Source organism: Colius striatus, chromosome 2, assembly GCF_028858725.1.
Source record: "Colius striatus isolate bColStr4 chromosome 2, bColStr4.1.hap1, whole genome shotgun sequence".
In the NCBI taxonomy this organism is placed as follows: Eukaryota; Metazoa; Chordata; class Aves; order Coliiformes; family Coliidae; genus Colius; species Colius striatus.
This window is the reverse complement of record NC_084760.1, coordinates 85,501,075-85,514,810: the sequence shown is the minus strand read 5'-3', so window position 1 is coordinate 85,514,810 and position 13,736 is coordinate 85,501,075. Positions and strand designations below refer to the sequence as shown.

At 39.4% G+C, this 13,736-nt stretch overlaps 1 protein-coding gene across 2 annotated transcripts in view; it reads left to right on the top strand.

Moving 5' to 3' along the window:
• Positions 1–817: 817 nt before the first annotated feature.
• MTA3 (metastasis associated 1 family member 3) overlaps positions 818–13,736 on the top strand; it is a 126,617-nt gene continuing 113,698 nt past the window's right edge. For both annotated transcript variants that reach the window (XM_061990035.1, XM_061990036.1), the window contains exons 1-3: positions 818–929; positions 3,203–3,270; positions 5,134–5,227. In XM_061990035.1, coding sequence (XP_061846019.1) covers positions 902–929; positions 3,203–3,270; positions 5,134–5,227 — 190 coding nt within the window. In that variant the 5' untranslated portion in view covers positions 818–901. The remainder of the gene's footprint in view (positions 930–3,202; positions 3,271–5,133; positions 5,228–13,736) is intronic.

Genomic DNA, 13,736 nt, shown 5'->3' with positions numbered 1-13,736 from the left:
ATCAATATTGATGTTTTTGAAGCATCCCTCTCATGAGATGATTTGTAAGCATCTCGTTTCATGCTTCCTGAATCCCAGACGAGCTGCTAGATTTATCTTTATTCTGCCGTAGATACTTTCTGCTGCCTTTTGCACCCAAGCGGGCCTCTCCAAAGGCAGGCAGCTGGGATAACCTCCGTGCCGCAGGAGCCGGCGGCGGGCTGGTGTCGCCGGGGCCGCCCGTTTGCCCTCCCCGCCCGCGTCCCGCTCCCGACAACAACAAAGGAGCTGCGAAATCGATCCCAAACAGGTGCTGCACACACATACAAGCACCTGAAACTTTTTCGGGGTTGTCACAAGGAGGTTCGTTCTCGGGGGAACGGCTGCAGGGCACAGAGTGCCGTCGGGGCAAAAAAACCCAGACAGGGTCGGAGATGGGAGAATCCCCGCGACTCGCTTCTCCCAGCGGCGCGGGGATCCCAAGTTGTGGGACAAAGCGGCGGGAGCCCGCAAACCGTGGCGCGCCTCGGAGCAGGGCGAACGGTCCTCGCTCTGAGGTATGGCATCTCGCCCTGCGCCCGCCGGACCGGAGGAACCGCGCACCTCCCCCGAGACCGCCCAGCCGCGGCTCCGGCCTCTGCCCCTGCCTCCGCCGCCCCACCTGCGGCCAGGCAGCCGACCACGGCCTCCGACCCGCCCCGGGGCCGGTGCGCGGGGGGAGGGAGGGAAGCACTGGGGGGCGGTTGTTTAACCCTTTCTCCGCCGGGCGGCTCCGGAAACGGCCGAGGCGACGGCCCCGCGAGGCGCGGCGCTGTGTCCTGTGCCCGGGCGGGGAGGGGTGGCGCAGGGTGGGGGCGCCGCGGGAGCCGCTCCCTCCTTGCCCAGCCCGGCCCGGCAGAGGAGGAGGGCGTAGAGCGCAGACATGGCGGCCAACATGTACCGAGTGGGAGGTATGTGGGGACGCGGCAGCGCCCGCTTGGCGCCGGGGGGCCCTGCGCCCTGCAGCGGGGACAGGGCCTGGCCAGAGGGGCACGCCGAACCGCGGGCTGTGCGCGCCGCGCCACGGTGAAGAGAAGCGATACCAGCCCCCTTCGCCTGGTGCGGCCAGCGCCATGGCCTTGAGCGGGGTGGCCAGGCCTGGGCAGGCGCGGGAGGCGGCGGCCGGTCTTGGCAAAGGGGCCGCCAGGCCCGGGTGGGCGGCGGGAGGCCGTGGCTGGTCCCTGCAAAAGGGGCCACTAGGCCCTCCACGGGGCGAAGCGAGGAGGACGCGGGTACCTCCCCCGGCAGCCCTGTGCGCCGGGTGGGAGGCCGGCCCATGCCGCCGAGAAGGGCAGCGCCGCCTTCCGCGGGGAAGGGGCGCCGCCGGCTGCCTGCCCCCTTGTCCCGCCGCGGCGCGGGCCGGGCACGGCCTCTCTTCGCGCCTCGCCTCCTTCCCCGGGGAGCTTCGGAGGGGGCGTCCGGCGAACCAGAGCAGCGCAGCGGGCTGGCCCGCCTGCAGGGCGAGCGAGGGGCGGCCTACCGCGGCCGTGCGGCCCCGGCCCGGGCCGCCGCCTCCGTGCAGCCCTGCCGCCGCTGCGGCCTGGCGGGCCCTGGCGGCGTGGCGCGGGCAGCCGACGCCCGCCCCGCGGGGCGCCCGTCGGAGCTTCCCTCCGCGCCGGTACTTTCCCTCCGCGCCGGTCCTTTCCCTCCGCACCCTCCCCCAACAGGGGAGTTTCTCCGCGCCTTCCTTCGTGTCCTGGGGATAAATAATAAATCTGTCCGTGTAACCGGGAAATTTCTATCAGCGTGCCTGCTTACCGACGTGACCCCTTGAGTGCGCCGATACGTGATTGCTTGGCACTGGGCGAAAGGGGGTACTTGGGCGGTGTGAAAAACACGGCAGACCTTTTTCCCTTCACCTCTCCAGCCTGTCGAAATAGACAGTGGTGACTTTCAACGGCCCTTTATTGCGGAGTGAACATGGCTGTGTTCCTAGCTCAGGTGCACCACTCAAATACTTGTTTTTTTAGTTTTTCGTGCTCAGGATGGCTTGTTTCCTTCTGCTGCTTCCACAACAATCTGAGGTGAGGGGGAAGCTCGAGGAAATGAGGAGTGATAGTAGTTCTGAGTCCTTCTGTCTCTGTTTTAAGATACGATGATGTAGCCACAAATCGTCCATCTGCTTACACTCTTCCATGAGGGCATTTAGATGGTAATCCCATCCGCCTTTACTCTTGAAAGTAATCCTTTTCTGAGCAGCTCTGTCGAAATCTAGGTAGAGTTTGCTGCTTAGGTCATCAATTCTCTTTCTTTTTTTTTTTTTTTTTTTTTTTGTAATCTTAATAAGCAATTGTGAACAGTATCAAGATCACATTCTTTCTTTAGAGCTAGATGAGCTACCGAGGTTCAATTTCACTGTGATGTAATGTCAAAGCATTGCAGAAGAGTTTTAGACATCATTATCATGTGTTCCCACCCCATTTTTTTAAAATAAAGTTTGCAGGGTGTACACTGCAGAAGTCAGGCTTCAAATATGAAATGTGGTTAGCATTGATGGGTATGTTTTACTTTGACAAAAACAAGTAGTTTTGAGAAAACTGTTCAAGGAAATGCACTCCTTGTCAATTCTTTGTATGTTGCATGGGAGCAGCTTTCAGGATATGAGTAAACTTACTCTATGAAAATATTTTTTATATTGATGATGCCACAAGATATTCTGTCCAGGAAGAACCTTATTAACTTCCTATTACTACTTAATGTAGTTTGCATGTTACTGTACAGAGTTGACAGCAAAAGCGAGTACCATAAAATACACATTACTCATTTGGACAACTGTACTGATACAGCACCTGATAATGAATGTGAGGTAGCACTTCACCTTACAGAAGTATTATCTCCATAGTAAAGAAGCTGACGAGCTCTGTTCTTAAATCTTCCCTAATCGACTGTGAGAAAACACTGCTTTTATATCAATATTTATGAAATGTGTGAATTACTAGATTACAGTGTAAGCTCCAATATGAGATATTTACCTTTATTTCAGCATGGTTGTTACAACATATGTAGTGCAGTTAAAATCAGAGTTTTGAAAGAAATTATGTTAAATCTCAGTATAGAAATGCTTCACTATCCTAACATTTGCTAATAAATCTCAGCTTTCTGACAGCTTCTAGGTCTAGAAAACAATTTTACGTCCTTTTATGTTTATTTTGATATTTCACTACCTTTTCTTTTTTTATTGCAGATTATGTTTATTTTGAAAATTCTTCCAGCAATCCATATCTCATTAGGAGAATTGAAGAACTTAACAAGGTACACAGTTATCTAAGATTCTTGCTTAATCTTTGACAACAGTCAGTAGACGTATCAAAAACTGGGATGATTTTCATCCCATGAGACTTCTGTTGTGGTAGAATTTTCTATTTGTCTTGTTTTTACTTTCTGAAGATTTGCTATGTATTTTGCCCTGTTATCTAAGGCAACTCCCATTTGATATTCCTTGTTAACAAGGAGTATTCTGCTAAAAAAAATTGCAAATAAATCCTATGAATGCTTGAGGAAATGGATTAATTTAATTCCCTGTATGATAACGACACTGTGAATCCATCTGGAATTATAGCGATCCTGTAATGTGTCTGCTTTTGGATGTATATGTGAAGAAGTATCTGTGAGACTTTGCAGTGATCAAATAACTGGATATGTGACTTCTGTGGCTGTTTATTGCTCTGCTTTTTGGCAACTGTGAATGAGGGACTGGCTTTTGAATAGAGACTATATTCTCTGTCTTTATCCTGAATGTATTTTTGTAAAGAACGGAGGCTTTATCAGAATGTTATTTTGGGGAAAGCATTATTATTTCCTTTGTTCATGTACTACAAAGAATGATGTGGAATTTTTTTAGCATGGCATATTTATTACTATCCATCATGCAATATTAAAACTTACTGGTGCATTATATCAAAAGTTAATAATCAAATTGCCTATTATGTAAATAAATTCGGGTTGTTTTTATTTTTTTCCCCTGGTTAGAAAGTAAATAAATTTGTTGACCTTCATACGTTTTTTGTTTGGTCTGGGTGGATTTTTTTGGGTTTTTTGTTTTTTTGGTGGGTTTTTTTTTGGTAAAGTCACATAGCACTACTTCATAGCAGACATCAATCATGTTACTTGATAGTGCTGTCCAACACACCATTCACCGTACTTGTACATAGCAAATCATTTTGGACTTTCATTGGAAAAGATTATTTTTTATTTACAGTAATTGAAGTGATTCCAATCTTATTCTGAATGTAATGTTTATTATCTTTAAACTTCATTGCTATAATTTAATCTTGCTCTTGTATGGTAGAGCACAGTCATGTATTGATTTTTTTTTTTTTCCCCCCAAAGAGAGTTTTGAGGATTTAATCTAGATATCTTGATTGTGAATTATGTGCTTTCATGTGTTAAAGGCATTGAGCAAATGTGGACACAATGCACAAATATGTAATGAAATGCTTTGGTTATCCTTTTAGCACAGATATGATGTTTTATCTTTTTTTTTTTGGTAAGAAACTTAATTAAAACATGGTACTTTCCAGTGCCACATGTTGAGTTTTAAATAAGGTAGTGAATTAATTTGGTACTTTTCATAAAAGAAAGAAAGAAAGGTAAGGGTACAGTTCTCCAAATATTCGTAGCTTCTCAACATTATGAGGTACTCCAGTAATCCCTGTAATAAGTCATGAAAGCAACTGTGAAATTAAGTAGTAAATAGCTCTATTTGAGCTGCAGTGAATTTTCAAATAAACCATGTGGTATTAAATACAGGTCAGAAAAAATGCCAGAGTACTTTGAAATACAACTTTCTGTCTCAAACTGGGTCTTGAAGTATTTGCAAGCTTCTAATATTTTTTAAGGGTTCTTATCATGATGGTGGCATTGCATTTCTAAACAACTGAATAATGCATAAATTCCTAGGACTAAATAATTATAATCAATACTGTTGTGTGACCTGAAATGGATGTTGGCCTGTGTCAGGAAGTTTTTTATTTGAGTAATTCTGTTGATTTCAGTGTAACTGAACTAACATAGAGAACTACTAGTATGAGGGGAAATTGCTAGCAGAGGGCATTTAATTGGTATTACTCAGCTGAGGAAGGATACCTTCTGACTTGATTTATCTTTCTTTTGTAGACTGCCAATGGAAATGTGGAAGCAAAAGTGGTGTGTTTTTACAGGCGAAGAGATATTTCCAACAGCCTAATAATGCTTGCAGATAAGCATGCTAGTAAGTAGATTGTATGGGACATTTTGTCTTACTATCCACAGCCTGTTAAGTTTCAGCCACTACTTCAAATTGAATGTCTTTGGCATGGGGGATATGTATTTATATTAGGCATTAATTAATAACCAGTTAGATACTCAGCATTATCTGATATTTGCCTTGCTCCTAGTATTGGTTTCTAGGACTTAAACTGTATTAAAGTGATTGAAAGTCTCTATTTGAAAAAAAAAAATCTTACTTAATCTGGAGGACACACCTATATGTCATAGTCAAAAGTAAATCTTGGATGTAAGATTTAAGCTTAAGAATGTTCATCATGATTTGATTTCACTTTTTTGAGTTAGAAACATATTGCTTACTGTAAAGAATGAAATACATTATTGGATAATCCAGTGAAAATCACTGGAAATTGTAAAATAGCTGTTATGAGTATTTATGCTAAATGTAGATATTAATCAGTAAAATAGTAGTAAGCATCATGTCACTGATTTTTCAGAAAAGCAACAAGTGATAACAGGGAAAAAATGCCATTTGCATCATAATCTTAACTTTTTTTTTTTTTGGTAACTGCCATTTGGTCTACAAATGATATACAATGTCTTTCCATGACTTTATAATTAAAAATAAAATTCTGAAGACAAGAGCAGAACCTGAAAAAATGTTTGAAAAAAACATTATTTGCAAAATATTGCACTCATGTTTGTAAATAACTGAAGTTTTAAATATATCAATGTCTGGTAAATTTCTTACTGTGTACTGTTAAATGACATTTTGATTATAAATGGTACTTGAATTTTCAAAATACATTAATAAGTGATACAGGGATTGTAAGTCTCGATTCTCGAATCGATTCTCGATTCTCTTTAAAAAGATGATTTAAAGACATTACATAGTGGTATATTTTGTGTACAGATACATAATGGAGTAATTAAGCGCGTATATAACCCCTTACAACCTGTTTAACCTCAAATCCTGGAAATTTTACTCATACACATACTGTTATGAAGAGAAACAGACAGCTTTTGACTTTTGTTTTATTCTTTCATTGGTCCTAGAGAAGTGGAGGTGATTTGAGTACACAGTATGTGTTTTTTAAGGAGAACAGACACATTTTACTTATGTTCCAAGGGAATGATGTATTTAAGTGCTTTTCTACTGTAGTTTGGTATGCTTGATAATTACTGGTAACATATTTTATGACAGTATGCCCTCACAATCTGCGTAGTCTTTGAGTTCAAACTGAAATATGTATAAACATTGAACTTCTAGTGAGCTTCACTAAGCTTACTAGCACATCTTTTTTGGTTTTCTTTTCTAATGGAGGGGAAGGATGAAAAGGGTAACAATTTTACTGGAAGTGATTTTTTTTTTTCATTTAATTTTTTTTGAAATGTGAATCTTGGAAAATTTTTGTTTAGCTTTTTTCCTAGAAAAAGGTGTGATAGTTTTATGGGCATCATTCAATCTGGAAAAATTAATAAGATTTTACTATTTCCTGCGTGAGTTTTATGTGGTCATTTTGTCAGCACTTTGATACAAAGAACTTGTTGACAGTCTGTTACTCTTCCACTATAGCATACTAGGGGTTTGTTGATGTCAGCAGTACCACAGAATCTTCAATAATGTCTTCTCCGTTGAGAGGCTCTTGCTGTCTTCTAGTGAGAAAATAGAAATGTAGTTTCTAGCCAATTCAACAAGCATCTTCAGAATGCCTCTGTCTCACAGGTTGTGAGTCTCCTAACCCGCTGTTTTTATGGATTACGTTTCTCTGTAGACATTTTTCTGTACATAATGTTTTCTGTCTGACTGATCTGGAGTCTGTACAGCTAAGTCATCTTATGAGATATATGTTCCATGTACAGAGGACAGTACACAGTGAAGGATCTCTTTGTACAGCTCATACAGCAGATGTAGTTAAATGTCAAATAAATTTAAATGTTTGATTCTGGAGTACCACAATGTTCTGTTTAGAAATACGATTTATGCAAACAAAATATTTGTATCTTTGAGTTTAATGTTTTGGGAGTGTTTTATGTAGCTAAACATGTTGATGCTTCAACACTTCTACCTGATTTCTTACAAAATAAATGCTGAAAGAGATGACATTTTATGGAATGTAAATTTTAGTTGTCACTCATTACTCCAGTTTATGTGTCTAGAGAAGTCTCGTAAGTACAATATCTGCTTTGTGTTTTCTAACGACATTTTATGTTGCTATAACTTTATTTTTTTTCTTTATGATAGTAAAAAATTTCCTGAATAAGGCACTTTCGAAGATTTTGTCGGGTGGGGATTGCAAGTTTTTTTGGATGACACTTCAGTTTCTGAAGATTGCATTTTGTGATAGAAATATGGTCCCATTAATAAGAGAAGAAAATAACTTTGTAAGAAAATACTTTGCAGCTTTTAAGAACAAATTTTCAATAATGAAAAAGTTTCAAAACAATTTTAAGGAGTGTTTGGCAAAAATGGAATGAAGTAAATCTGTGACACTAGCACTAGTAAAGAGTCAGTATTCTGGGTTTTGGATTTGTTGGTGTTTAGGGTTTTTTCTGTTTGTTTTTTAAGTTGTTTTCACAAAAGCTTCAAGATACAAAAAGAAAAGAATGTCTTTTACTTAGACCATTTAAAAATACAAAGATGCAGGGAAACTCTTGATTTCAAAGCATTTGACACTAATGTATGAAGAAACTGCATTTCCTCTTTTTTTTCCTCTGATGTTTCTGGTGGAAGTTACTTAATGAGCATTTTTGCTTGTCTACCATCATCCCGTATGATGTCAGTCTAGATCTGGAAATAGTTCTACAAAGAGACTTTAGCCACTGAAATACAGGGGTTTAAAACATTTTATGGGCCTTTGAGGACATTATGTTTTCCCACCTTTGATTTCTGGTACTATAAAATAGAATCTATGATAAAGCAAACTTAAAAGCCAAACCAAAATGGTGGCCAAGATCAGCTGCTTGAACTGAGATGAGGAGCTCTCTTGGACTGTGAAGGCCTGCCAGCTCTCAAATTGTAGCATAGGGTCACTGCAAGGCGATCATTCCTTTCTTACTTTATAGGGAAAGGAAGAAAAAGAGGAGAATAGAAGACAGCAGGCAGTACAAGAGGTGTTTCAATATGTGTCTGAAGTACATAAGCAAATTAACTTGGAGAGATGAGACAAAACTAGTCAGCTCATTAAAATGGAGGAAGCAAACATAAAGGGGTTACATAAAGATGTTTCTTAACCAAATGGTGTGATTAAATCAGAAATTACCACTGTAGCTGGAATCTATAAAATTTAGATGATCCTGTATGTAAAGGGAAGTTAGTGTAAGTAGTTTAGGGCAAGGTTTTAATAGCTGAGGGAAGGACACTGTAGTAGCTCTGTAGCAGCACCAGATTTGAGTTACAGTGAAGAGCTCAGCTTCTCCATTTCCTTCTTTCTTGATAGATTGTGCAGTGTTGCTTTCTCAAAGTTGAGTAGGGTGGCCTGAGTGCATCAAGCACCCATTGTAATTTTTTCCTTTTAAAATTCTTTTATCTGATCATATGCTATCATGTAGTGTTACAGCTGAAGTTATTCTTTTATTGTAGCTCCTCAAATAGCTTTTGCCTAGTCAGCCACCTGGAAAGGCTATAAAAATTCTTGTTATGTTTTGTCTTCTGATTTATTAAGAGAGCTTGTTTTGACTTAGGTGTGATGGACTCCTGACTAAATACTCAGATCTTTTTCTGGGCTTTTGATAAAGCCCGTGTGTTATGTATTTTTTTTTCTCATGAAATTGGTGCTCGTGTGAATGAGACAGGAATCAATTAAAAAAAAAAAAGTCTGAGGAATTGCTTTCAGTGGCCAGGAGATCAAAGGTAAATCTGATATTTTTCTACATTACAGAAACTATAGTCAAGATCTTGTTTTTTAAATCCCATTTGGTCTCTGTAGAGATCACTTACTGGCTCTACTTTTCATGACTGCATTTTTTTTATGACTTTTCTTAGCCTTTGGCTCTTGAACGGTTATGTTCCTTGTTACATTGCTTTGCAAAAGGGTGTTTGTACTATGGAGTTTCTGTATGCAATAGGTTTCTATGAAGAAAGAGTCTTGCTAGCGATCTAGTCATTCCTGTTGAACAGTTGGAGTCTGTAGCCAGTTCTGACCTTGGTATGATACTGACGTATTGTGATTAGAAGTGAATCAAGTATTCTCTCTGTACTTAGTATCTTCATCTGTAAAGTAATCCTCTTGTTAAAAGTTCTTACTAAGGTCGGTGAAAAATATTTAATATGCCAATACATTTTTATAGCTGTATGTAAAGATGTCAAAGTGCCTTGTGAATAAAAACTGAGAGTTTATTTTGTGTATTAGTATCAGGAATGTTACAGCAGTTCTGGAAGTGGCTTCATCTTACATAGCAATTTTGCTGCTGTTGAGTTTTCTTATGTAAAGATGCTTTGTATTTGTGGAAAAAAAAAATTTTGCGTATTGTCAGTTTATGTTAGCATCATACTAAATGCCAAACACTCCAGATGCATCCAAGAGAATGAAACTGTTAATATTACATCTGATTTTTGGAAGCATTTTATTTCAGGAGAGCAGCAAGCTAGTAGATAACATAGAAGACGGCAAGAAAATGAGCTTGAGATATGTTAACTAATTTTTGAGAGTAATGCAGATTACTCCTAAATATTCCCCAAGATGTTGCCATTGCACAGTGGTATTCTTAATACTTGGTTCCAGGAAAAACACATGAGAATTGTTCCTGTCATCTTCAACAGTTGAATAAATAAAACTTAGAAGGTTTCATTTTTCAGTATTTTTTTCTCAAGTGTACATAAATGAGGAATGGGACAATTCAGTTATTCAATGTATGGGGAAAAAAAATAATGTATGGAGACAGTGGGGGTTTGATAAAGAACTCCAAGAGAAAAATGGCTAAACTATTTCGTGTTGTTCAGTGTTCTCTCTTAGTCATATATTTGAGTCAGTGTAATTGAAAACACTTACAGTCTAGTATTACTGGGTTATTTTTGTCCAATCAGATGATAACTGAAAACTTGGTGGATTTTTGGTTTTTTGTCATGGTTCTTTTTCATCATAGTAGTACTTGTACATAAAACTAAAAAGCTATTATTTGGAAAGGATATAATGTTTCTTTAATCACAATGCCTTTTCTGAAAAGTCACTTCAAGATGAGAGACTTTTCCTGTTTAATTCAAATCATACAGTGTCTAAGCATAAAAACTAGCTTTCAATGGAGATTGTATTTGAAGCTTTAAGTTGTTTTTATTTTTTCTACAATTAGTTGTCTTGAATATCTGCTGTCTCCACAGCCTATATCTAGTTAGAAACACCTTTGGTGCAAGAGAAAAATGTTACTTCTTCCATTGCATATGATCCCTTTTCTCCTTCTTCCTTATTTTGAGTGTTAAAATAATGCTTTTTTTTTTAGTATGCTTTTAGTATGCTTTTAGTAATGCTTTTTTTAGTATGTATCCTACATATGACTTCCAGGGAATTAATTAAGGCAGTTTATTTGCTTTACTGGTAGTTCTAGCAGAGATTGACGTCCATTGTACAGGAAAGAATGCTCAGAGGCAGTAGAGAGTTCTTGGTTACTCTTTCAAGGGAATTGAAATTTAAAGAGCTGCCTGTTTAGCAGGTGGTCCTTTGGATGAGGAGAGCATTGTGTTGTATTGGTCTTGACACAAATAAAACTCTTTAGATCTTATTTATGGTCTTGTGGGTGCAAAAAAAGAGAAATCTTTAGAGCTCAAGAGTTCAGTTGATTTGCATGTCTTACAGTAGTGTGTAAGTGGCTTCTCCGTGGAATTTAGTGGCTTTTCAAAGATTTTCTGTTGGGTTACAGTTATTTAATTGCACTTGGTGAGACGACTTCTTTACTGCTTGTTGTTAAGAAAACAGATCTCATGATGTTCACCTGTGATGAATGATACTGTTTCTGTAGATACTTGGTAGGAGGGAAAGTGTCTAAGGAGTGGAAAGACTGAGCAGGGAACCAAAGATAGGACAATCTCTTGGATCATTTATAAGGAAGAAGGAGGCTTGGCTGCTAGATATGCCCAAGGAGTGAGTGAGCAGACTGGTGTAACTGGTTGAGTGAGAATACTACTTTCTTAAGACTTCTGTAAATATAAACTAGTGTTTGTTTGCAGCTTAGTGTCTCTGACTCCATCATCTGTTTCCACCACCACACGCCCCCACCTCCCCCGGTGAGTACCCAAGGGTTAGGAGAAAATTATTTTGGATCTCGCATATTTGCCCTCTTTTCCTTGAGGAAAAGTTTGAGTGGTAAAAAGACAAGCCTCTCAGAAGTCCATGACTGAGCAAGCTGTCAGAAGACTCTTGGGTTTGCTTTGAAGATGTTATGGTGAACAGACACAAAAACAAATACAGTAAGACAGGAAAGTTTAGTAGAATGAGTTCCAATGGCTCTTTTGCTCAAGACTGAAATTTTACATGTTATTTGCAGCCAACTAAGAGACATGTAAACTAAGCTCCAACAAATTCAAGCATGTTTTGTTGCTTCTAGGGATCTTGAAGTCTGTGATGTGGGTGAGACACACCTTTGGAGGACTATTTAAGGATGATACAGATAACTAATTCTTTAATCAACGGCAGAGTAGCTTTTATGCTAAGGTATTTTTGTATTAGTATAAGTATCACTTTCACTGAAAATGAGCTTGAAAAATAGGTGAGTTGTTTTTGTTGTGAGGAAAACATGACCTTTTTGATCTCTAGTGACAAGGAATGTGAAATTTTCTTTCATTTACCCAAGACAGTGCCTTCAGTTATAATTTGTTTGGAAACGGGAAAAAAGCTCAGAACTTACCAAAACAGAGCAAGCACTGTCCAAAATGACATCCTTGTCACCAAGGAGAAACTTGTCTCAAGGCTCCCAATTATCCTTTTAAAGGATACTTTGGGAAGTCTCATAAATTATGTGTTGTTCATTTGATTTTTATGCAAGAACTGCATGCTTGTGATTTATTTTTTTTCTCTCAACAGTAAAAGCAATAAAGACACAGTAATGAGGAGCTTTTTGCTTCTGACACCAAGTCTTCTTTTTGTGAATAACATTTTAGAATTAGTAGTTAACTGTAATATATATTGTCTCATTAACAAGTTTACTGTCAGTTTTAAGTATCTTGTGGAATTATTAACTGCTGTGGCCATTCAGGCTCTTCTTTTGTTGCAGAATATCTTGTTAAATTGTGAATGTTAATGGTGTTCTCTTAATGGAGTGAATGGATCTCCAACTAAGTTCATAATTTTAGAAGTTCTTAGCTCTGATGGAAAACTTGCATAGTTACGTTTTTTTTCACCTGAGTATATGTGATCTGCATTTGGTTATGTAGGATTTTGCACATATAAAAATATTATCCACTCTATGCGATTAGGTTGCATAACTCTGAATTTTTACATGAATTAGAAAAGTAGCTGGTAACTGCTAGCTTCATCTTTTGTCCTCTTAAAAACAGGTTTATAATTTTAGGTAACCATACCTAGATTTTTTGTTTTCAATTAAAAAATCCTGTTTTCTAAACGTGATTTAAAAGACTTGTACACATTGCTACCAGTCTCTGAATGTAAAAACAAACAAAAAACAAAGTCGGGATGGGTGTGGGTTTTTCGATTTGTTTTTTTTTTTCCTCTTGGCTCATAGTTTTAAGTGACTCTTCCCTCTTTCTCCCCAGTGCACCCACACTGCACCAAAGCACCTGAGGCATAAATTTTAGACTACAAAAACATTTCTAGATTATCTCCATCTGTAAAACTCCAATTAGAGATGCATTTTACATCTTCAAAGAGTTCTGTGATAGTTTAATTGAATCAGTGGTTTCTATCACTTAGAAATCTGAATGATATAAACTCCCTATTAGCACAGACTTTTTTCCCATCATGCGATGGCAGAAAATGTATGGACCAGGGTTTAGGCCTGGTGGCTCAAAGGCTTACCAGCAGTAAGTCTTGAATGCCCGTACCATGCAGTGGAATGAAGTGTGCAATAGTTATCCTCGATGATACTTATACATACCTGTAACTTCACATGGGATGATAGAGATGGAGCTTTCTACCTTTGGCAAGCACTGTGTGAGAGCTAGTGTAATGCTTTGTACCCAAGCTGATTCATGCAGGGCTGAGCGTATATATCTATGTTGTGAGTATTATGGAAAAGGTAGAAGTAGAAGATAAAATTATTCTGTAAAGTACCCCTGTGGTTTATCTATAAACTCTTTCTGTTATGTGGAGCCTGCACATATAACAGGATATGGACTTTAAGTTGGTATATATATTGACATGCCCCAAACTGCGTAGAGTATCAGAGTGGATAGCTGGAATAGCTGTGCTATGTGGTAGTGTGATTTATCTGATCAATACTTTGTTTTTCACCTCATCTACTGTTTGTAACCCTATCTGAGCAAGGGAACATTTGTAGAGTGAACCTGTTTTGTTTCTAATTCTGTTTTGCCACACAAATGCTTCTGCAAGGATCCTTGCAGGAAT